We start from the raw sequence: 22,876 nt of genomic DNA on the forward strand, positions 1-22,876 counted from the left end.
CAAAAACCTAAGGGGTTAGCCTATGGTTTTTGCAAAATGACAAAATTGTTGAAAAATACTCAAATGGTCTACCCTGAGGGCTAATTCACCCCTAGGGTGTCTTTATAAGAGCCAATACAGTGTCCTTAATGTGTTTTTTCAAACGTTTAATTTTTGGTCAATTTTTCATCAAAAACCTAAGGGGTTAGCCTTTGGTTTTTGTGAAATCACAAGATTGTTGAAAAACACTGAAAAGGTGTACCCTGAGGGCACACAAAACCCCTAGGTGTTTTTATAAGACCCCTTGGAGTGTCCCAGATGTTTTTTTTTTAACATTAAATTTTTTGTCAATTTTTCATTAAAACCTAAGGGGTTAGCCTTTGGTTTTTGCAAAATCACAAGATTGTTGAAAACACTTAAAATGTGTACTCCAAGGGTCCATAAACCCCTATGGTGTCTTATTTAGGGCCTTATCAATGTCCTTGATGTGTTTATTCAACATTAAATTTTTTGTCAATTTTTCATCAAAAACCTAAGGGGTTAGCCTTTTTGTTTTTTTGTGAAATCACAAGATTGTTGAAAAATGCAAAAATAGTGTACCCTGAGGGCTAATTCACCCCTAGGGTGTCTTTATAAGAGCCTTAGGATTTTCCTGAATTTGTTTCATCAAAATTAAATTTTGGTCAAATTTTTGTCAAAAACCTAAGGGGTTAGCCTTTGGTTTTTGTGAAATCACAAGATTGTTGAAAAACACTGAAAAGGTGTACCCTGAGGGCACATTAAACCTTTGGGTGTTTTTATAAGACCCCTTGGAGTCTCCCAGATGTGTTTTTTCAACATTTAATATTTGGTCAATTTTTTGTCAAAAACCTAAGGGGTTAGCCTTTGGTTTTTGCAAAATCACAAGATTGTTCAAAAACACTTAAATGGTGTACCCTGAGGGCACATAAAACCCTATGGTGTCTTATTTAGGGCCCAATCTATGTCCTTGATGTGTTTATTCAACATTTAATTTTTGGTCAATTTTTGTCAAAAACCTAAGGGGTTAGCCTTTGGTTTTTGTGAAATGACAAGATTGTTGAAAAACACTTCAATCGTGTACCCTGAGGGCACATAAATCCCTAGGGTTTCTTTTTAGACCCCTTAAAGGGGCCCAGATGTGTTTTTTTAACATTTAATTTTTGGTCAAATTTTTGTCAAAAACCTAAGGGGTTAGCCTTTGGTTTTTGTGAAATCACAAGATTGTTGAAAAATGCAAAAATGGTGTACCCTGAGGGCTAATTCACCCCTAGGGTGTCTTTATAAGAGCCTTAGGATTTTCCTGAATTTGTTTCATCAAAATTAAATTTTGGTCAAATTTTTGTCAAAAACCTAAGGGGTTAGCCTTTGGTTTTTGTGAAATCACAAGATTGTTGAAAAACACTGAAAAGGTGTACCCTGAGGGCACATTAAACCTTCGGGTGTTTTTATAAGACCCCTTGGAGTCTCCCAGATGTGTTTTTTTCAACATTTTATTTTTGGTCAATTTTTCATCAAAAACCTAAGGGGTTAGCCTTTGGTTTTTAGCAAGATCACTAGAATCTTAAGAAAAACAGTAAAAGGTGTACGCCAAGGGCTTATTAACCCCTAGGTTGTGTTTATCAGAGCCTTAACAGTGTCCTGTTTTTTCATTATTTTATTTTTGGTCAAATTTCTTAATCAAAAGCTAAGGGGTCAGCCTTTGCTTGTTTTGTTTTTTTTGGTTAAAAAAATGTTGAGAGATTGTGTCTGTACCATAACCACACATGAATGTTTAAATAAACTCTGAACGCTCATGGTTGGGATGCTGCAGTCTGCAGGAAAAGCACCTTAATGACCAAACAAACGTTATTCAAACGTCTGTGAACAAGGGGAAGGAAAGGAAACAAGGAGACACAGCTGAGACCAAGGAAACATGGAACATTTATTTTCTTCATCACATCTTTTTGTTCTATTTTACAGTTCAGCAGGTTTGATCACTCCTGTTTGAAATCTTACTCAAAGATACAGAAATGAAGTGAATCTGTTCCCTTTAGCTCTGGTTACAGTCAGGACAACATGCAGAAAATCAGAAACTCACGTGATTGAGTCAAAGCTGGATTGTACAAACTGAAGCACCGAGTCCACACCTGCAGATTTTTAACAAAGGTACAAAACTTTACCAAAGAAACTCCACAAAACAATCATTTACATTTAGTTTCTGCACAAAGAAGCATCATCCAGGACCAGTCGTTTCAGAGTAAATGATTTGAGTGATCCTTCTTTCTTTTGGCTGCAGCGCCACAATTTCCAATTTTTTGGTTTGCCAGCAAACACAACACACACACCCTCATTAAACGCTGAATAAAGAGCAGCTCCAGCAGCTCTGAATCACGACCTGGAGCCTGCAGCAGTTTGTTCTCCACAAGAGCCGAGTACAGGTCACTACATTCACCGACAGGAAGAGGAAATGGAGACGTTCAGGGGAAATCGTCCGTCTGCAGATGATGATTCAGTCAATACGGCTGTCGGACGGGTTTGTACAGATTGTTTTTCAAATACCTTACCAAAATAAAACTGCGTCAGTTGGTCTCACTGGTCTAATTTTATAAAATCCTGTCAAAATAAAACTCTGAAAGTGGACCTTGATGTGAAGCTGAAGTCTTTCATGTTTACATTTTTACATTAAAAAAAAAGAAGAGACGATTTATTGAACTGGTTTGAATACTTTTCCTCTTTCTTTCATACACTGAAAATCAGCGAAGAGCTGGTTTGAGTTTAACACTGTTTCTCTTTACGATCTGCAAAAACTGTTTAAAACAGCAGGTTAAGATAAGGAGAAAGGGGGTGAAACACTGTCCACAGGGGGGCGCTGAAACGTTCATAAACTGAATGTTTCTCACAGGAGCTTTAAGTTTTCTCAAAACTTTCATACAAATACTTTAATAAAACTAACTTTAGATTTAAAGTGCTTCTTTGTCAGACAGTTTTAAGTGTCACTGGTTGTGAATCAGTTAAAAAAATACTTGTTTTTCCAAACTTAAGGAAATTTTCATGATGCAGATTTTACACACAGCAACTTCGAGTGAGATCCAGATCACAGTATTTTGTTTTATTTGCTCCTTATTGATAATTATCTTCGATTTGGTGGATTAGAAATATGTTTTTTTTGTTTAATTTTTTCGTTCTCCTGCTGTGGTTTGATTCAGAGCCTCTCAGAGACACAAACATTCAAACTTTCAGAGTGTTTTTAGACGTTGATTCGCAGCAGTTTTTAACTAAACACTAAAGAACAGCATCTCTAAGAGACCGAGCGACATGTGACTGAACATGTGACCAAACCCCGTCCCCACAGCGCAGCCTGGGCCATGAACCCTCACAGACTTTATGTGTGTGGCGTGCAGAGTGTGTGAGTCCAGGAGGGATCAGAGTGTAAAGAAAAGGAGAAACGGGACGCACCATCATGACATCACGTTAAGCTAACACCACAGACGGCCACAGCTCCACGCAGTTTCTGGGATTTGAGAAGGTAACCTCCCTTCCTTCCTCTCCTCCTCTCCTCCGTCAGTAGTCCTCCACCCATCCGTTCTCCATGATGAAAGCATCGATGACCTCCTTCATGGCCAGGTTTGGGATGAGCTGGTCCTGGGTCAGAGGGGTCCGCGTCACCGGGTCAAAGTGGCCAACTCTCTGCAACAGGACAGCAGACACCTGGGTTTGACCCTGACTGAACATCCACCCGTCTCCTTAGCACGTCTCTCACCTGTAGGTGCTCCTCGATGTCCTTCCTGTCGTAGGTGACGCCGCTCGGAGTGATGCAGGGCTCCCTCATCAACTCAAAGCTGATCTTCCCACACAGGAAGTCTGGGATCTCACGCTTCTACCAACACAGAAGAAGAAGAAAGATCTGAACCAATGAGACGACGAGTTCAGTGAGCTCACACTGAAATGGATTTTTCAGATGGGTCGTCACTCTGACCTTCCTCTTCTCGTCGACCTGACAGAACAGCTCCTCCATGTCCGACAGAAACTTGTCCTGCACAGAAACACACACCAGGTCAAAAATGATCGTTTCTCTCTTGGAGCCAAGCGTCAGGGCGTTTTGGGAGTTTTTTCAACAGACTTAGATCTTAATAAATAAAAAACAACCCACGTGCTTCGTGTGGATCTCCTTCACATCGCGCTGAATTCTGCCGTCCTCTGATTTGTCCTCGTGTTTCTGCCTGCAGCCTTCCAGCTCCCTGACAAACACAGCACAGATTTCACCTCAGGGGAAACAAACGGAGCAGTAACTCAGAGTCAAACTGTCTCAGCCTGAACACTTGGCCCTGCCTCTTTTTCTCAGCCAGGATGAGTCTGCTGAGGTAGGCGTGGAGCTCGCTCTCCTGGTTGATCCTTTTGTCCTCCAGGTTGTTCCAGCGTTTCTTCTTCGCTATCCGCAGAGCGCTGGGGATGTCGTCGCCAAAGTTCAGCCGCTGCTCCTTCGCCAAGTTATAAGCTTAAAAAAACCAACAGAGACTTTTTACGTTCAGTTTGGAGGTAAAGCTTTGTTCAGGATGGAAACAAACCATCAACCTCAGTGAGCTCTCACGTACCTCTCTGTAAGTTACCGATGGCTTCGTCGTAGTTCTCCATCTCCAGGTGACACTGGCCCATGAAGAAGTGAGCTTTGACCGACTGACTGTCCAGCTCCAGGGCGTGTCTGCAGTCTGCCAGAGCTTTGTCGTACTGCTGCAGCTTCACGTAGCACAGCGCTCTGTTGGTGTAGTACGCCGGGACGGAGGGGCTGTGGGTCTGAAGGAGGGGAGACGATCAGCGTGTGGAAGAAACAACGTGCACATCACTGACTGTAAACAGACGCTCCGTCCTTACGATGGCTTGGCTGTAGCAGGCTGCGGCCTCCAGGTACTTGCGGCTCAGGAAGAGGCGGTTTCCTTGTTCCTTCAGCTCCTGAGCCGACGCCGACACGCTTTTCTCTGGGCTGTCTGACATTTTGTTCACCAGGCTCGCTGCTCCACTGGCAGCTGCCTCCTCGCTTCGCTTCCCAATCCTGCTGCTCCCGTCAGAGCACAGACAGAGGCACGGAGATCAAAAACAGATTCTGCTGATTCAATCTCAGAGCTTAATGAGAACAGTTAGAGCAGTAATGTAATCAAATATTTACTGGAAATATCAGAGGCTGGGCCGATATCTGAGGATTAACATCAGACACATGAAAAGGTTTACAGGATTACATCCACATAGGAGCTAAACAAATGTATTAAACCACCTGTAACAACATAAGAAAACCATCCAGCATCATGAAGTGCTTTATCTGCAACTCTTTCCTTCTCAGTGAGCTCCCTTTTCAAAGCCAGAAAACAGGAATTTCAGAATAACAAAGTTTTTCTGTCCAAGATTTAAAATAAATAACTGAAATTTGGCAATAAAGAATAAAAATGCTTCTTCCTATTTTTCAAATTTCTTGGAAAAACCGTACATTAGGAAATCTATGGTAAACACTTATTACATTTTAGCGTTAAATATATATTTCTGATTAAAGGGCTTGCACATCCTGGTGGATTAATTGTTGCAGAAACATGAAAAATATTTGTTAATCATCAGTTTATTGTTGCTGCAGAGCAGCAGAAGCAAACACCTGGTGGGTGGCTGTCCAGATCTTCAAGTGATGAAAGTTCAGGGCTGAGAGAGAAATAAACACTGTATCTATGATCTATGAACATTCAAGATATTAATATTACAAAATCAATTATATCAAAAGTGTAGATTTTTACTGCCTGGTTATTGGTGACTTGTTAATACGGACAACAGAATGAGTTCCAATAAATACCACTGCACTTTCCACATCCTTTTAGTATTATTTATATTTTTCTAAAAAATGCTTAGTTTACCCAAAATCCCAGAGTCATATTGTAACATATAAATATTGGGATATCTGGCATTGAAATCAAGATGTGAAACTTTGTCCCTGTTGTTCAGCCCTAGTGTCAAGACAAGATAAATAACTTTATTTATAGATTATAAGTGCTTAAAAAATCTGGCAAGGATAATAGTCTGAATGCAGAAAAGTCGGGAGACGAGGACAAAGAGGAGGCAACACAAGAACCCATCAATTTAACAAAGATATAGAAGTATTAAGAAAGATAAGAACAATAAGAATTATTGTATAGATAAGACAAAAAGATGAGAAAATGTATGGCCTGAGTTCAGGTCTCTGGAGACAAAAAACACCGAGGTAATCTTTTTAACTACAAATTTTCTGGTTTCAACATTTTTTTTTTACATTCTTGTAAAAAACATACCTATGATAAATTATCAGTCTTAACTTCATGAATAAACTCAATTAGTAACAGGCAGGGGCGTAGCTACAATTAGGCAAACACAGACAGTTGCCTGGGGCCCCAAGATTCCCAGGGGCCCCCAAAGCATCTCTTAAAAACTGATTTATGAAGTTGTCTTCAATTGAAAGCATTTCTTTTTTCTAAATCTTACTTCACATGCTTCAAAATCCATCAAAGGCTTAATCTGTAATGATGGTTTTGGCTCCTCCCCCTCCCTTCTTATTCAATGGGCTATTCCATGTTACAACACATCTGAACATTTGATTCAGGAAGAAAGTGGGAAAAACACTTTTTACCATTTTTTTCTTATTTTCAACCAAGTGTGAAATAAAACCAATGTTGCTCTGAGATCTGAGATAAACATGTCAGACTTTTAGGATTTTAAGGACTTTATCTAGCCCAGGAAACAGGATCATTTTCTCTAAATCAAACTTTTGGAGTTGGTGATAAACATTATTGTATAAATCTCTTTTTTGGAAACATAACTCACTGGACAGGGGGTCAAATAAAAATACATTCACTTTAAAATAATAGGACCAAAAAGTATGGTAACTGTAAATATCACCTCTTTCAGTAGATTTTTTTCCAGTTTGATGTTGTGCTTGATATTAACATATTTTTTTCTTTACTAAATTATTTTTTTCAATATTTACCTATTGTAATGTTTTTCACTTCATCCTTTCTTGTTTGTTCCTGTTACTCTGTAAATTCCCCACTGTGGGACAAATAAGCTTCAATGGACCATAAAAGATTTCAAATCCAGGACAAAGTGGACTAAATGATGGATTCACTTTTTTCTAAATCAAACTAAAGTACAGAACTTGAGGAAATGCATTTAGTTGTGTTAAGTTAGCATGAACAAGATTAGCACTGTCTCATGCCTTGATTCTGGGAAAGAGACAGTGGACCCAGGGAAGGCCAGTCTAGCTCTGAGGAAGAGGAGTTACAAGGACATGGAGGGCCCCATGGACTGGGTTTGCCTTGGGCCCCCAAACCACTAAATACGCCCCTGGTTACAGGTAACAACAGGTTGGGGGAGCAGGGACCTACAGCCGTTACCTGCCGCTGCTCCGTGAGCTGAGGGCCAGAGCGGAACCAGCGCCTGTTTCCTCACTGTCCGAACAAACCGTCGACTGACTGAACTAAATAAACCGATTAACTGTCTGTTTATATTAACAGGAGGAATATTAATGAATAAAAACTGGTATGAATGAGAAAAGAAGAGAAACTCACCCTCCAATGGACGCTTCAGACTGCTGCAGGAAGGTAAACAAAAAGTGACATCATCAACCGGAAGACGTTCCGTCCCTTTGAAAGGTCCGGCGGCAACAAGGAAATATGCCGTTAGACTAATCTGTCCGTGTGTCATGATCTGGATCGGGAAGTGTGCTGTGTAATCATGACTCCGTCCTTTAGGTCGAGTTGTTCACATGTTAAACTCTAACAGGTGATAATGTCCTCCGGTAGAGACACCCGCTGCCTTTCAGAAACAGGAAGCTCCCTCCGTGTGCGGATTATCCTCCGCGACCCGGGAAAAGTTATTTCATAACCACGAACATGGCTGCGCCCACCGGACCCAGAGGTTCACCAGCCTCCAGTCCGCCTGGGTTTGAAGGTTTCCCGTTCCCGGTTACCGGGAGAACACCTGAGGACGGGCCCGTCAAAGAGCCGGAGCAGCCCGGGGAGGTGAAGAAGAAGCCCTGCAGGGCCTGCACCGACTTCAAGTCCTGGATGAAGGTCCAGAAGAAACAGACGACAGCTGCTGCACAGGTGACATGAGGTCAAGGCTCTGCTTACAGGCTGTAGATCGGGTTGACAGGGATATGGTCTGTGTTCATACCAGGGCGGTTAGGTCCGAGTAAAAACAAGATTTATTACATGTTATTAATTTAATACAACAACACTGAGACTTTAACTTTCATGATTCTCTTCAGTCTGTTGATTAATAATCAAATAATATGGCGCGTCTAACTTATCCAACTAAGTTTAGACAAACCTTGTTCTAAAAAGATAGAAATATATCCTTGGATTTTGTCTATTTCAAATGAGATAAACATGATGTAATAAGTGTGCAAGACAATATCTGACTTGGCAAATTTCCATGGTCAGTTAGGTTGTTGTACTGGCTTTGGTAGTTAGATTCTATTTAGAGCTGAAACGATTCCTCGAATGATTCGAGGTAATCGATTACAAAAAATACTCGAGTAATTTTCTCTGCCTTGAGGAATCGTTTAATTTTAAAAAGATCAAAGAGTGGTATTTCAAATAGAGCTGAGGCCATATTCAGAGAGTTTTCAGACCCCTCAAGCTACCTCTTATACAAAATAGCAACTAGCATCAAAGCTAGCTTCTTTTCTGGAGTTTGGAGACTGATGGGTCATTCTACCAAACGGGTGATATTTGGGTCTGCAACATCTGATGAGATGTACAAGACACAAAAAATGTGTCAAAGTGTGTTTACAAATTTTGGAGCGACCAAAGCAAGTGCTCTTACTTACATGCAGTATCAGAAAATTGCATTTGAAAAATAACTGCTCTTTAACTAAACAAAAATGTATTTTATCTGATTAATCGATTAATCGATGGGATTTTCAGTAGAATACTTGAATACTAAAATATTCAATAGCTGCAGCCCTAGCTCTATTTCAAAGCTTTTACTGTTGTACATTAATCTTTTAAGTGTAATGGATTTAAAGTTATTTTTTGAGGAGCCACAAATCAGATTCCCATATTTCTGCACACTGTCATCTCTGTGAATGTTTAATTATGAACTTCATACTTCTTTTCTGTCTAAACCTAAAGGCGGCCACAGCTGCAGAGACAGAGCCACAACAGGAGCCTCAGTGTCCGCTGGACAGGGAAGAGTTAGGACGTAACACCTGGTCCTTCCTGCACACCATGGCGGCTTATTACCCTGACCAGCCGTCAGCCACACAGCAGCAGGAGATGGGGCAGTTCATCAACCTTTTCTCTAAGTTCTTCCCCTGTGAAGAATGTGCAGAAGACCTCAGGAGCAGGTGCTTCCTCCAGACGACACCTTTTTTTAATCTTTCGTGTTTGCCAAAGTAAGAGCTTCACCAGCTGCTAAAAACACAAAGCAGGTGATTCATAAAGCTTTTGTCTCTCTCTACAGATTAAAAACGAATCAACCAGACACCAGGAGTCGACATTCCCTTTCTCAGTGGTTCTGCCGCATCCACAATGACGTCAACGTGCGGCTGGGAAAGCCTGAGTTTGACTGCTCCCGTGTGGACGAGAGGTGGAAGGACGGATGGAGAGACGGCTCCTGTGACTGAACGAAGCTGAGAGATGTGAGGACTGAGCTGAGAGCTGAGGAGAAAAAGATCATCCTCCTGTCAGACAAAGTGGAGCTCAGATATCTGTTGTGTGTAAACTGTGACTGGAGAATCTGGACGTGCTTCAGTTTGAATGTTTTTTGATAATTGATATAAAAAAATCTGATGATATGATGATTAAATTGAAAAAACAAAACAACTTAACAACCTTCTTTTGTCCTCAGGTTTAAACTCCTTTAACTACACAAGCTTTAATATTAATTTAATATACTGTGTGAAATCTATGACTTTCTGGTTGTTTTGTGTTTGTGTTGTTACATATTTCCATATTTTTTAGAATAACCTTACGATAAATATATATTAGTTTGACTATGTGATGATTTTGACTTAAAGCACTTCGTTTTCTGGGTTTTTGTTTTTTATTTGGGGGGTTGGAGAATTTCTGTCAGCACTGGAATAATTTAATATACATTTTTGGGATCGTAGGTTGAATCGATTGATGATTGAAGTTGAGCAGATTATTTAAAAAAACAAAAACATTTTGTTGATTTAAGCTTCTAGGAATCTACAAACACAATAAGTGTTACCATGAGAGAAAAGAGGGCAGTCTTCACTGTTATTTATTTTTCATTAACGTCACAGTTAAATGTGTAAATGCTGAAGAAGCTCAACGCTGCCCTCTACTGGTGTCTTTTTCTGCTTTAATCTAATAAGGAGAAACCCATTAGGGTTAAAATCTATTTTTTTCAGTCACATTTATACAACGGTCAAAGTTTCCCAGCTGACAGAGAGCAGCTTTATCATGAGATTAATGATAATAATCGTTAAAAACACTGAATAAAAAGTGAAGCATGTTGATCATGATCGTAAATATTTCTGATAACATTATGAGGTAGATAAGTCTGCTTTTTGTCCATCATTCAGAACAGATTCCTCTTCATGTGAGCATTTGTTCCTGCGTCGTGTAGTTCTCCACAGCAGCCTGTAGGGGTCGTAGTAGCACCATTTGAGAGACTGTATTTATGCTGTGCTCAGTTCTTTCATGTTTTTTAACAGCTGACCTCTTGAGTATTGAACTTTGACCTACTGAGCATCCCACAGATTGATGATAAACTTCTTCTGATTATTTGTACTATTTAAAGAATCCCATTGGATTAAATTGAGGAAACACTGAAAGCTTTTGATTATAAATCAACTTGTGCCGCTCATCGTTTGATTGAACCACTTCAGCGTTCAGTAAGCAGCTCGCTGTTCAAGCTGCAGTAGTTTATCAAAATCTCATGACACGTCACTTGTGACTACACTGAGTTGAGGTATTTGGCACAGGAAGTCATCATGAGACTTTGCTTTATGCCATATTTTAATAACGGAGCAATGTTTGTGAATGTGGGGTAAACGGTTTAGCTCAGGACAAATCAACTTATTTAGATGGAGTCTAAGTTTAAGCTTTTGTTCACTTTGTTTTTAAATCATGAGTCAACATTCAGACAACTTTCAAATTAAAATCTCATTTTAACACATTTCATCTAAAACAAGAGTTACTGGATGGATCTCTTATAGTTGTTATCCTCCATTATTGTTCAGTAATTTTGTTTTATTTCAAGTTTTTGTCTCATATTATCACTGCTTCCTGTTATTTATGGTCTGACAGTCTTCAAAATATCTTTGTGGGTGTGAGTTATCTCTAGTGGCTCCTTGTAGCTTTAAAAATATGATTGAAATAAAGAATAGTTATTTTTCTTCCAGAGGGTATTGATGATTAAAGACACTGACACTAAATAAAATCCTGCGTTAACATTTAGTTGAACTAAATCTTCATCCCATCTGTCAATAAAGCCTGCCACCGCTCTACTTCACCTCCTACAACATCAACAGCCCACCAACTTTCCATGCACCTGCGGCTAACCTCAAGTTTTACAGCCCTGGGAAGAAAACTACATCTACAAAGAAAACTCTGAAATCATAGCAAATTTTATTTTTTTATTTTTATTTTTCTTACATTTTTTAAAATTCAAATTATCGTTATTATTTTGAAATAAAAATTATTTTTTATTATTATTTGAATTTTTTTCAATTCATTAAATTTCCATGTTTTCAAATTTTGGCGATTTTTTTATGCAAATTACATTTATTATTATTTGATTTTCTTTTCAATTTATTAAATTCCCATGTTTTAAAATTTCTGCAATTTTCTTTTTAAATACAAATTATTTTTATTATTATTTGATTTTTTTTTCAATTCATTAAATTTCTATGTTTTCAAATTTTGGCTATTTTGAAATGCAAATTACTTTTAATATTATTTGAATTGTTTCCAATTTATTAAAATTCCATTTTTTTAGATTTTGGCTATTTTGCAATTTTTTTCTTTTAATTCAAATTATTTTTTATTATTGTTTGAATTTTTTTAATTCATTGAATTTCCATGTTTTCAAATTTTGGCTATTTTGAAATGCAAATTACATTAATTATTATTTGATTTTTTTTTCCAATTTATTAAATTTCCATGTTTATGAATTTTAGCAATTTGGGTTTTTTTTATGCAAATTAATGATTTATTTTTTTTACTTTATACTTTTGCAAATTTTTAAAAAGTCCAAAATTCTTAAGAATATTTTTGTCATTTTTTCTTTGAAGCTTAATTTTGTTTTTGTTTTTTTTTTTAATTCAGATTTTTGCCTTTTTTAATTGAAAACCAAGACATCACATGTACAATCCTATACATTTTAAAAAATCTTCTTGTTTAGATTATAATTCACTGGATTTTGAATATGTAAAGAATTGTTTTCACTTTTTTTCTCATTTTTGTGAAGGTAAAGTAGATTTTGTTGCTCATGAATGACTTTAATCCCGGTGATCTGGGGGTAAATGGCTCCTGTGAAGGTAAAGGTTGCGGACCTCTGGTTTAACCCGTCATATTCTGTGGCGCGCGCACGCCGCGCGTCCTCTCCCCGTGCTCGCGCGCCTCAGTGCGCGCGCAGGACCCGTCCCTACAGCGGAGAGCAGCAGCGCATCATCCTGCCGTGGAGCCGGGAGCGTGGAGCCGCGAGGAGCGCACACACACACACACACGGAGAGAGACACACACAGAGAAGATGGACGGAGTGGGATCGTTCGGAGCGGGCCGAACCGGGTCCACCATCGACCCGATCGCCTTCGCCAAACAGCCGACCACCATCCTCAGAGTGCTGTCCTGGGTGAGAGCGGGTTTTTACCGTACTGCTGTTTGCCTGCGTGTGTGTGTGTGTGTGTGTGTGTGTGTGTGTGTGTGTGTGTGTGTGTGTGTGTGTAGGGGGGTCCTCTGTGTTGTCGTCGCTGCGCGGGCCCCGTCACGGGCTCTCTCTGCGAAAATACCCTCCACAGACCCCGCGAAGGGCGAACTGTTCGGCTGGGTGTGTGGGATGGACGGTACCTGCTGGATTCATGTAGGAGCGGAGCGCACAGGGTGTAACCAGGGCCTGGTGGCTGTCTGACACCCTGACCATGAAGCTGAGCTCACAGCAGAGGGTTTTACCGAGGCAGACACCGAGCTGCTGTGTTTGGGGGTTATTAATCTCAGGGATGAGCTCAGGTGTTGGCTGAACGGACGGGGATTGAGTCAGATCAGATCAGATCATCGCGTTTCACTCAGCAGCTCCTCATCCGTGTTTTCCTCATCAGCTGTTTTCACTTCACCCTCACATCTCCTTCATGTTCTCACCGTCTTCTCTCCTACCACACATTTGATTTCCAGCCAATCATTTCGCTGGTTTTACGGTCACCGTCCGTCATCCCACCTGTGATGGTCCGTGATCGTCGTTACGCACGCGGGCCGGGGCCACGGAAACGCGTCGTGTCCTGACGTTTGATGTAACGCATCACCTCTGGGTGACTCGCAGAAGGTCCCTGCGCCGATGCAGGATCTGAGACACACAGAGGAGGAATCAGGGATTATTACAGGAAGGATCTGAGCTTCAGAGAGAGAGGAGGAGAAATAAAAACAGCCTGAAATATGACTCCACGGTTTAATACTAATCAATATGATACAATAACAATCAGTGCATTCATTTCAGTGTATCTGATCTTTTTTTTTTCTTCAGCTACTTCTGTTTATTTTACAGTAACACCATCAGTGAGACACGACTAGGAACCATGTCTCCCCCTGGAGATCAATAAATCCTTATCATATCTAATCTTATATGATATAAAATGTTAAAAGCATGATACAGCAATTTCAAAACAATGGCGAGATTGCAAGATAATTACATCAAGGTGAAAATATCTCACCTGAAAAAGGTAAAGAGCAGGATTATTGTGATTTACACCACCTTAAGGAGACATAAAGACTGCAAAACTGAAATCTTATCAAGTGTTTTTGTCTTATTTCAATAAAAAATGTCTTATTAGACTCAATCTGAGCCACATTCACCTGAGCAGACCAGAAAAATGTCTGATTTTAAGTTATTTAAAGACAAAATGAGGTCTGAATTGTTTTAAAAAGTACAAAAAATCTGCCAAAGGAAGAAGAAAATTTTGCTTGAAACCAGAATAATGTCTTGTTTGTCTTTAAATAACTTGAAATCAGACATTTTTCTGTTTTCGTCAGGTGGATGTGGCTCATATTGAGTCTAAAAAAACATCTTCTGCTGAAAATAAAGGAAAAAACTTGGTGAAATTTCAGTTTTTGCAGTGCAGTAAGGGGAACATTAGCTTAGAGTATGTTTAACAGTTTAACTTTCACCTTTTAAATCAAAGGAAAATAAATTCTGCTTCATTTTTAACACTTTAAAATTTCATACAAGGAAAAAAACACAAAAAAATGTCTTTTTTTTATGTTGTTGGAGCTCTAAGATCAGAAACCACAAAGTTTAGAAAAGTAATTTTGAGCTGTGAAGACGATCTGAACAGGTATTACTCAATTTAACATATTTCCAGTGAGACATAGTGACCAAATGTGCTTGACGCTGCAGAAAACTGAAATATTATCAAGTGTTTTTGTCTGATTTTCTGTAGAAAATGTCTTTTTAGACTCAATATGAGCCACATTAATCTGACTAATCCAGAAAAAAACGTTTGATTATTTCAAGTTATTTCAAGTTATTTAAAGACAAATTGTGGTCTGAATTGCTTTAACAAGTACAAAAATCTGCCAAAGGAGAAAAATTTGCAATGTCTTGATACAAGAAACTTTTGTCTTGTCTTTAAATAACTTGAAATCAGACATTTTTCTGGATTAGTCAGCTAAATGTGGCTCATATTCAATCTAAAAAAATCACTTTGTACTGAAAATCAGACAAAAACACTTGATAAGATTTCAGTTTCTACAGTGTAGTAAGGGGAAAGTTAGCTTAGAGTCCCTTTAACCCTTTAACCTTCACTTTTTAAATCAAAGGAAAATAAAGTCTGCTTCATTTTTAACCCTTTAATACTCATCCAAGAAAAAAAACAACACAAAAAATGTCTTTTTATGTTGTTGGAGCTCTAAGATCAGAAACTACAAAGTTAAGAAAAGTTATTTTGAGCTGGGAAGACAGTCAGAACAGGTTTTACTCATTTTAAAATATTTTAGCTGAGACATAGCGACCAGATATGCTTGACGCTGCAAAAAACTGAAATATTATCAAGTGTTATTGTCTGATTTTCTGTAGAAAATGTCTTTTTAGACTCAATCTGAGCCACATTTACCTGATAAATCCGGAAAAACGTTTGATTATTTCAAGTTTTTTCAAGTTATTTAAAGACAAAATGTGGTCTGAATTGCTTTAACAAGAACAAAAATCTGCCAAAGGAAGAATAAAAATTTCCAATGTCTTGATACAAGAAACTTTTGTCTTGTTTGTCTTTAAAAACGTGAAATCAGACATTTTTCTGGATTAGTCAGCTAAATGTGGCTCATATTCAATCTAAAAAAACATTTTCTACTGAAAATAAGATAAAAACACTTGGTGATATTTTATTTGTAGTGTAGTAAGGGGAACATTAGCTTCGAGTCCCTTTAACCCTTTAAATTTTACTTTTTAAATCAAAATAAAATAAAGTCTGCTTCATTTTCAACCCTTCAACATCTCATCCAAAAAAAAACACACAAAAAATGTCTTTGTTATGTTGTTGGAGCTCTAAGATCAGAAACTACAAATTTTAGAAAAGTTAATTTGAGCTGTGAAGACGATCTGATCTGGTTTTACTCAGTTTAACAAATTTCAGGTGAGACAAAGCGACCAAATATGCTCGACACTGAGGAAAACTGAAATCTGATCAAGTTTTTTGTCTTATTTCAGGAGAAAATGTCTTTTTAGACTCAATATGAGCCACAGTCACCTGATCAGTCCAGAAGAATGTCTTGTTTTGAGTTATTTAAAGACAAAAGGTCTGAATTACTGAAACAAGTAAAACAATCTGTCAGTTGAATAAGAGAAAAGTTTCTTGTATTAAGACGTTATTCTAGTTTCAAGCTAATTTCTCTCTGAATGTGGCTGATATCAAGTATAATGAGACAATTTTAGCTTCAAAAAGACAAAATCACTTAATAAGATTTCAGTTTATTGCCATGCAGCAGTAAAGTTTGACAAATTGGGTTTGATTTCCTTGTGAAAATAATATTTGGCACAAGTGCGATCATTACTGCAGCCTGTGAGTGAGCAGGATGACACATGGAGTATCAATACAGCTCAAACTTATGTTGTTGCAGTTTTAATCGAGAGATTTTAGATCAAAGTCGGAAAAAAAGCACAAAATAAAAAACACTTCCACACTGTAAATTTTTTTTTAAAAATATATATAAAAAAGTTACTCTTTGAAATCAACTTCAGGACGTTTTTCTTGGTGGGGCTCCTCTGTTTCTGATAACACTCCTCTCTCTGGCTTCGTTAGGAGAAATTACTCTGATGAAAACACGGAGGAGCTGAAGTCTTTAAAGGTTGAACCAAAGCCACAAAGAAATCAACAACTTCCTCTAAACGTGTGGAGACGCAGAGATTTCCACCACGAGCAGCTTCCTTCTGCTGTTTCACTTAAAACACCTGAGTGTGTATCTGCTCACACACACACACACACCACACACACACACACACACACACACACACACACACACACACACACACACACACACACACGTGACTAGTTTGAGCTCTGAACCCGACATTATCCCACCGTGTGTCCCTCCTCCGTCATATGACCCACACCCCATGTGTAGGTCCATGTTTGTGTGTGTCACATGACCTGATTCTGCCGCCGAGTGTTCGTCAGCTGACCAGGTTCAGCGGGTCGAGGAGCAGAGAAATCAACGCAGATCAGACTCAGAGAAGGGCGGTATTCATGAAACAAGAAACAGGAAACAGGAAGGTTAATATCAGAGCTACACACACACACACACACACACACACACCGCCTCAGGACTGTGTGTGGGGGAATGAAGCATCCACCTCCTCGTCAGTCACAGAGAAAAGGAAGAAATTAGGTTAATGCTTTGGTCTGAGCGCGCTCAGTGAGGTGCTCCTGACACAGTCCCATTTCCTGTGATGCGTGTGTCAGCTGGGCTGTGATTGGTTGATTAAACCTTTGGGTCATTAACTGAATCCCTCTCACAGATATTCTCCCTGGTCGTCTTCGCCTCCATCGTCAACGAAGGCTACGTCAACTTTGGCAGCGAGCGCCTCCACTGCGTCTTCAACCAGAACGGAGACGCGTGCAACTACGGCGTGTTCATGGGCCTGGTGGGGCTGCTGGCGTGCTCCTTCTTCTTCCTCCTCGACTACAAGTTCTCCTCCATCAGCTCCGTCAAAGACAGGAAGAAGGCCATCATGCTGGAGATCGGCTTCTCGGGTGAGGACGCTGATGAGGGACAAACAAGTTTTCTTCCCAGATTAGAGTTTTAAAGTCTTACAGTTTCTGATAGTCTACGGAGGCCCAGAGTGGACAAACATCCAGAAATCTAACCCCTCTCCAGCTTTAATCAGCCGCTGCTTTCAAAGTCTGATCTGAGCATCTGATGAAAAAAACTAAAATCAACACAACAGATAAAAAGTATGGACACATGTCCACTTTAGGCTTCCGTAGTTTTCAGTAATCAAGGTTATTCTTATTTAACCCTTTATCTTTCTGCTTAAACATTTGTTACACAGCAAAAAACTGAAATCTTGTCAATTGTTTTTGTCTTATTTTAAGCAAAAATGGTCTTATTACATTTAATCTGAGCCCATTCACCTGATGGGTCCAGAAAAATGTCTGATTTTAAGTTATTTAAAGACAAAATCAGATCTAAATTTCAAGCTAATTTTTTAGCATTTTTTTCTTGTTTCGTTGCGAGATTGTTTTCACTTTTTACAACCAATTCAGACCCGATTTAGTCTTTAAATAACTTGAAATCAGACATTTTTCTGGAAGAGTCAGCTGAATGTGGCTCAGATTGAGTCTAAAAAATCATTTTCTACAGAAAATCAGACAAAAACACTTGATAAGATTTCAGTTTTTGCAGTGCAGTGAGGGGAATGTTAGCTTAAAGTTCCTTTAACCCTTTAACTTTTACTTTTTAAATCAAAGGAAAATAAAGTCTGATTCATTTATAACCATTTAACATTTCATCCAAGAATAAAAACACAAAAAATGTATTTTTATGTTGTTGGAGCTCTAAGATCAGAAACTACAAAGTTCAGAAAAGTTAATTTGCGCTGTGAAGACGATCTGATCTGGTTTTACTCAGTTTAACAAATTTCAGGTGAGACAAAGCGACCAAATATGCTCTACACTGCAGAAAACTGAAATATTATCAAGTGTTTTTATCTGATTTTCAGTAGAAAATGTCGTTTTAGACTCAATCTGAGCCACATTCACCTGAGCAGTCCAGGAAAAATGTCTGATTTCACGTTATAAAAAGACAAAATGAGGTCTGAATTGCTGTAAAAATTGCTGTTCAAATTTAAAATCAAACTTAAAATCAGACATTTTTCTGGTCTGGTCAGGTGAGTGTGGCTCATATTAGCCTAAAAAGACATTGCGAGACATATTGAGTCTAAAAATACATTTTCTACTGAAATAAGACAAAAAAACTTGATCAGATTTCAGTTTTCCTTAGTGTAGAGCATATTTGGTCGCTTTGTCTCACCTGAAATTTGTTAAACTGAGTAAAACCAGATCAGGTCGTCTTCACAGCGCAAATTAACTTTTCTGAATTTTGTGGTCAAACAACATTTAAAAAGACATTTTTGTGTTTTTTTCTTGAATGAAATAGGGTTAAAAATGGAGCAGACTTTATTTTCCTTTAATTTAAAAAGTGAAAGTTAAAGAGACTCTAAGCTAATATTCCCCTTACTGCGCTGCAAAAACTGAAATTTCACCAAGTGTTTTTGTCTTATTTTCAGTAGAAAATGTCTTTTTAGACTTAAAGCTCTGGTCTAGGATCTGAAACCCAGTTTTTCTGATGAGACACATTTGAAAAACCCAGCCTCACTCACCCCTCCCCTCTGTGTTCCAAGATCCCGCCCCCAGCTCGTATCGCCCTCTTCTCCTCCTAACAACTCACCCCTCTGACAGAAAATGTAACAAACAGACAGTCATCCTCCTGTAACACACAGTGGGAGCTTTTTCAGTTGGACCGGCGCGATCAGAACCATGAATTAGCCGAAATCAGGTTGCAATGCTAAAGATGTGTGGCTAACTGATGCTAACATCTATTAACAGAGCCGACCCGTTCCGACCAGCAGCGTTCAGTCATTAGCCAGTACAGGCTCAGACTAACCAGAGTTATTCAGCTGACATCTCCCACTGTGGGAAACAAAGTCATTACCTGTTCAACAGAAACTCAGCTGTCTCTGCGTCAGTCTTCAGTCCCAAATCCCTCTGCAGCTTTTTCCTCCGCTCGTACATTTCTCCAATATTCAGTCTCTGTTGGCGCCTGTATCGCTCATAATTCTTCCTTGCTTCAGCCTTTTCCTTCAAACTTTTTGGTTTTCTTTCCTTCCCTGTGGAGGGTAACAGTAACAGCTTCCTGGTTTGGGTCTTCTCTGGCTCCATGACGCTTCGGTAGCTGAGCAGCTAGCTGACGTGAGAGGGGTAGTGGGGAAGGACGAGGTGGGACCATGGGCAGGACGGTGCGAAGCGAAGGAGACGGATTGGTCAACTAGTATGCAGCTTAGCAGCGGATAAACTTAATGGATTTTTTTCGTTTTTTTGTCTTTATATTGTGTAGATTGGACCATTACAGCGCTATAACCGGCGTTATTAAGATGTACAAAGCTTCCAAATCGTAGACCATAGCTTTATATGAGCCACAGTCACCTGAGCAGTCCAGGAAAATGTCTGATTTCAAGTTTTTTAAAGACTGAATGAGGTCTGAATTACTGTAACGAGTTAGAAAAAAATCTGCCAATGGAAGAAGAGAAAAGTTTCTCGTATAAAAAATAAAAACGTTATTCTAGTTTCAAGCAGATTCTTGAGCAAATTTCTCTTCTTCCTTTGGCAGATTTTTTCTTTCAATTGTTACAGCAATTCAGACCTCATTTAGTCTTTAAATAACTTGAAATCAGACATTTTTCTTCTCTACGATAAGAGCGTTTTTACATAAAATAATTTGGTGCGTGGTGCCTGAGTGAGTTTTTAAAGCCGGGTTTCCCCAGACCTCACGCTCGGAGGCTTCTTCACTTCTTTGTTTCAAACAGCTGCTCTCTGGAGAAATGAAACCCAGATGAAGAGCAGAGGAGAAGTGAGAGTGTTTTTGATGTGTTGGGACACAAAGAGCTGCAGGTCACGCTGTTTTCAGATCTTTCTGGAAACTACCTCCGCTCTAAAAAAGGAGTTTATCGTTTCTGTTCTTCTCTCTGGTCCCTGCAGGTTTCTGGACTTTCCTCTACTTTGTCAGTTTCTGCTTCCTGGCCAACCAGTGGTCCCGGACCTCACCTGACGACCTGCCGCTGAACCAGGGGGCGGACGCAGCCCGGGCGGCCATCACCTTCTCCTTCTTCTCCATAATCACCTGGGTAGGCGAGGAGAGAAACAGGAGGGTTGATGAAATGTCAGCGTGTTGGTCAGCTGATCGAGGTTTTAAAGCCACTCTCTGCTCTCTGTCTGTGTCTCTGTCTGTGTCTGTAGGCGGGGCTAACAGTGCGCGCCGTCCAGAAGTACATGCTGGGCACAGACATGACTCTGTTCACCACTGAGCACATGGACGGCGGCGCGCCCACCCAGCCGTACCCCTCCAATTCACCAGGAGGGGGCACCACCGAGACCACAGAGACCTACCAGAGCCCGCCGTTCACCGAGAACAACTCGGCGCCGACGTACCAGGTTCCCATTTACTGAGGATGGAGCGGAGAGGGAAGTGGTGTGAAACTGCCGCCTGCGTGTAACACCTGCAGCCGCTAGCGTGTGAATCTGAAACAGCCGCCACCATCGGCCTCTCCTTCTTCTTTCCTCTTCTCGTTCCCGTAACATTCCAGCTTCTCCTGCACCACAGGTTTTTCCTCCTTTAGCGCACCTGGCGGTGTCAGATCAGAGCAGGCGAGGAAGAAACGAGAGGAGGGAATGTAGAGGAGGAGGCCGCCGTGCTGCGTTCAAACACAGAAACAAACGAGACGTGAAGGGATCCACAGGTTGAGCCAACCACGAAGCAGCGTTAGAAACAGAGCAGGAGGCGTTCACGCACAGCACCTTCATCTTATCTCTACTGTCACTCCAGTGTTCAGCCCCTTTCGTGCCAAACCGTACGGGGAATGTGTTTTTCAGCTACGGGTCTCATCGCTCCTCCTCCTCCTCCCTGCTGCAGTTTAAAGTGATCATGTGTGTTGAATCTGCATGTTTCCAAACTTAGACAGCGACTAAGTGCCATACTGTGCCGTGCGTCTCAGACAGTGACTTCATTTAGTAGATTTCAACATGCTGTAAAAACACCAGCCACAGTGTTTTGTGACCAAGTGCAATATCTCCCGTAGGTCGGTGTAACCGTGCTGTAGGTCGGCTCTTCACGCTCACACAGGACGCTCTGCAGGCGCTGTCTCAAATCACACGCTCGTGTCTGAATCCTCCTCACAGATCTCAGGCTGTTTCTGAGTTAACGTAGATAATCTGACTCTGATTGAAAACCTTCATCCACTAAAGCTCAGCCACCTAAAGGACCAGTCAGCGTATTTTCACATCCTCTCATCAGCGGTCTTCCTGCGTGTAGAGACTCATCTCCAAACATTTCACAGATAAAAGCGTCGTAACGCAGAGCGTCTGTATCCTTGTTTCGCTCAGTTTCAGCTTAACCATTGAGGAAAACCTTTAATCCACATCGAGAAACTTTCAATCTGTTTGATTTCTGTGCCAGGCGTGGATGGATTACTGAATTAGCTTAGCATGGGGCCGCCTGACCCCTCAGGCCACCTACTCTGAATCAAATAAGCTTCAAAACTGCAAAAACTGAAATCCAACCAAGTGTTTTTGTCTTATTTTTAGTAAAAGATGTTATATGTTACTTAATATGAGCCACATTCACCTGACCAGGCCAGAAACATGTCCTGTTTTAATTTGATTAAAGACAAAATGAGGTCTGAATCGCTTAAAGTTAAAAAAAATTAAAAAAATAAAAAATAAAAAATGTAAAAAAAAAATTATATATGAAATATTTTTTTTATTTTTCATTTTTTTGGTTAATTAAATAATAATTATTATCATCATTTTTATTATTATAATTATTATTATTATTATATTTTTTATTATAATAATAATAATTATTATTTCTTTTATTCTACATTAAGTTATATTTTCTCACTTGGAATTTTTTTTTTCTTTCTTTCGTTTGTGCTTTTTGGATTTATGTATTTTGGTTGTTTGTTTAAGGAGATGATGATGATGGATGGGCGGGTGGGATCCAAGATGTTGTTTGTTACTTTATATGATCCACATTAGCCTGACCAGTCCAGAAACATGTCTTGTTTCAGGTTGATTAAAGACAAAACAAGGTCTGAATTGCTTGAAGTTAAAGAAAAAAAATAGTTAAAAAATTTTAAAATAAATAAATCTATACATCATTAATTATTATATAATTGAATTTAGAATGAAATATATTTTTATTTTTTGTTATTAATCATCTTATTATTATTATTTTTATTTTATTTTTAATAATAATACTATTATTATTATTATTATTATTATTATTATTATTATTATTATTATTATTATCAACTCTTTTATTCTCTATCTAGGTACATTTGCTTCCTTGGTATTTTCTTTTTTTTTCTTTCATCTCACATCTGTATTAGAAAACATAATAAAATTATTTGAAACAAAAAAAAAAGTTAATAAAAAAATCAG

The 22,876-nt window shown here is 39.2% G+C and overlaps 3 protein-coding genes across 3 annotated transcripts; 2 read left to right on the forward strand and 1 right to left on the reverse strand.

Annotated features, from left to right (window-relative positions):
• Positions 1-1,911: 1,911 nt before the first annotated feature.
• On the reverse strand, positions 1,912-5,025 carry LOC141809079 (E3 ubiquitin-protein ligase CHIP-like). The gene is made up of 7 exons (XM_074695900.1): positions 4,849-5,025; positions 4,572-4,770; positions 4,309-4,474; positions 4,130-4,217; positions 3,956-4,012; positions 3,740-3,856; positions 1,912-3,666 (listed from the first exon to the last, which is right to left on the reverse strand). The coding sequence occupies exons 1-7, from the start codon at positions 4,966-4,968 to the stop codon at positions 3,541-3,543; spliced, it is 873 nt and encodes a 290-aa protein (XP_074552001.1). The 5' UTR covers positions 4,969-5,025; the 3' UTR covers positions 1,912-3,540.
• Positions 5,026-7,639: 2,614 nt separating this feature from the next.
• Positions 7,640-10,434, forward strand: gfer (growth factor, augmenter of liver regeneration (ERV1 homolog, S. cerevisiae)). Its single transcript, XM_074695899.1, has 3 exons — positions 7,640-8,087; positions 9,120-9,334; positions 9,451-10,434. The coding sequence occupies exons 1-3, from the start codon at positions 7,875-7,877 to the stop codon at positions 9,611-9,613; spliced, it is 591 nt and encodes a 196-aa protein (XP_074552000.1). The 5' UTR covers positions 7,640-7,874; the 3' UTR covers positions 9,614-10,434.
• A 2,157-nt stretch (positions 10,435-12,591) lies between these two features.
• syngr3a (synaptogyrin 3a) lies at positions 12,592-21,841 on the forward strand. The gene is made up of 4 exons (XM_074695865.1): positions 12,592-12,810; positions 17,179-17,413; positions 20,417-20,562; positions 20,675-21,841. The coding sequence occupies exons 1-4, from the start codon at positions 12,709-12,711 to the stop codon at positions 20,882-20,884; spliced, it is 693 nt and encodes a 230-aa protein (XP_074551966.1). The 5' UTR covers positions 12,592-12,708; the 3' UTR covers positions 20,885-21,841.
• Positions 21,842-22,876: the final 1,035 nt, after the last annotated feature.

The sequence above is a fragment of the Halichoeres trimaculatus genome, unplaced genomic scaffold (genome assembly GCF_033239565.1).
Source record: "Halichoeres trimaculatus isolate MK-OKI-2021-1 unplaced genomic scaffold, fHalTri1.1 fHalTri1_scaffold_20, whole genome shotgun sequence".
Taxonomy (NCBI): Eukaryota; Metazoa; Chordata; class Actinopteri; order Labriformes; family Labridae; genus Halichoeres; species Halichoeres trimaculatus.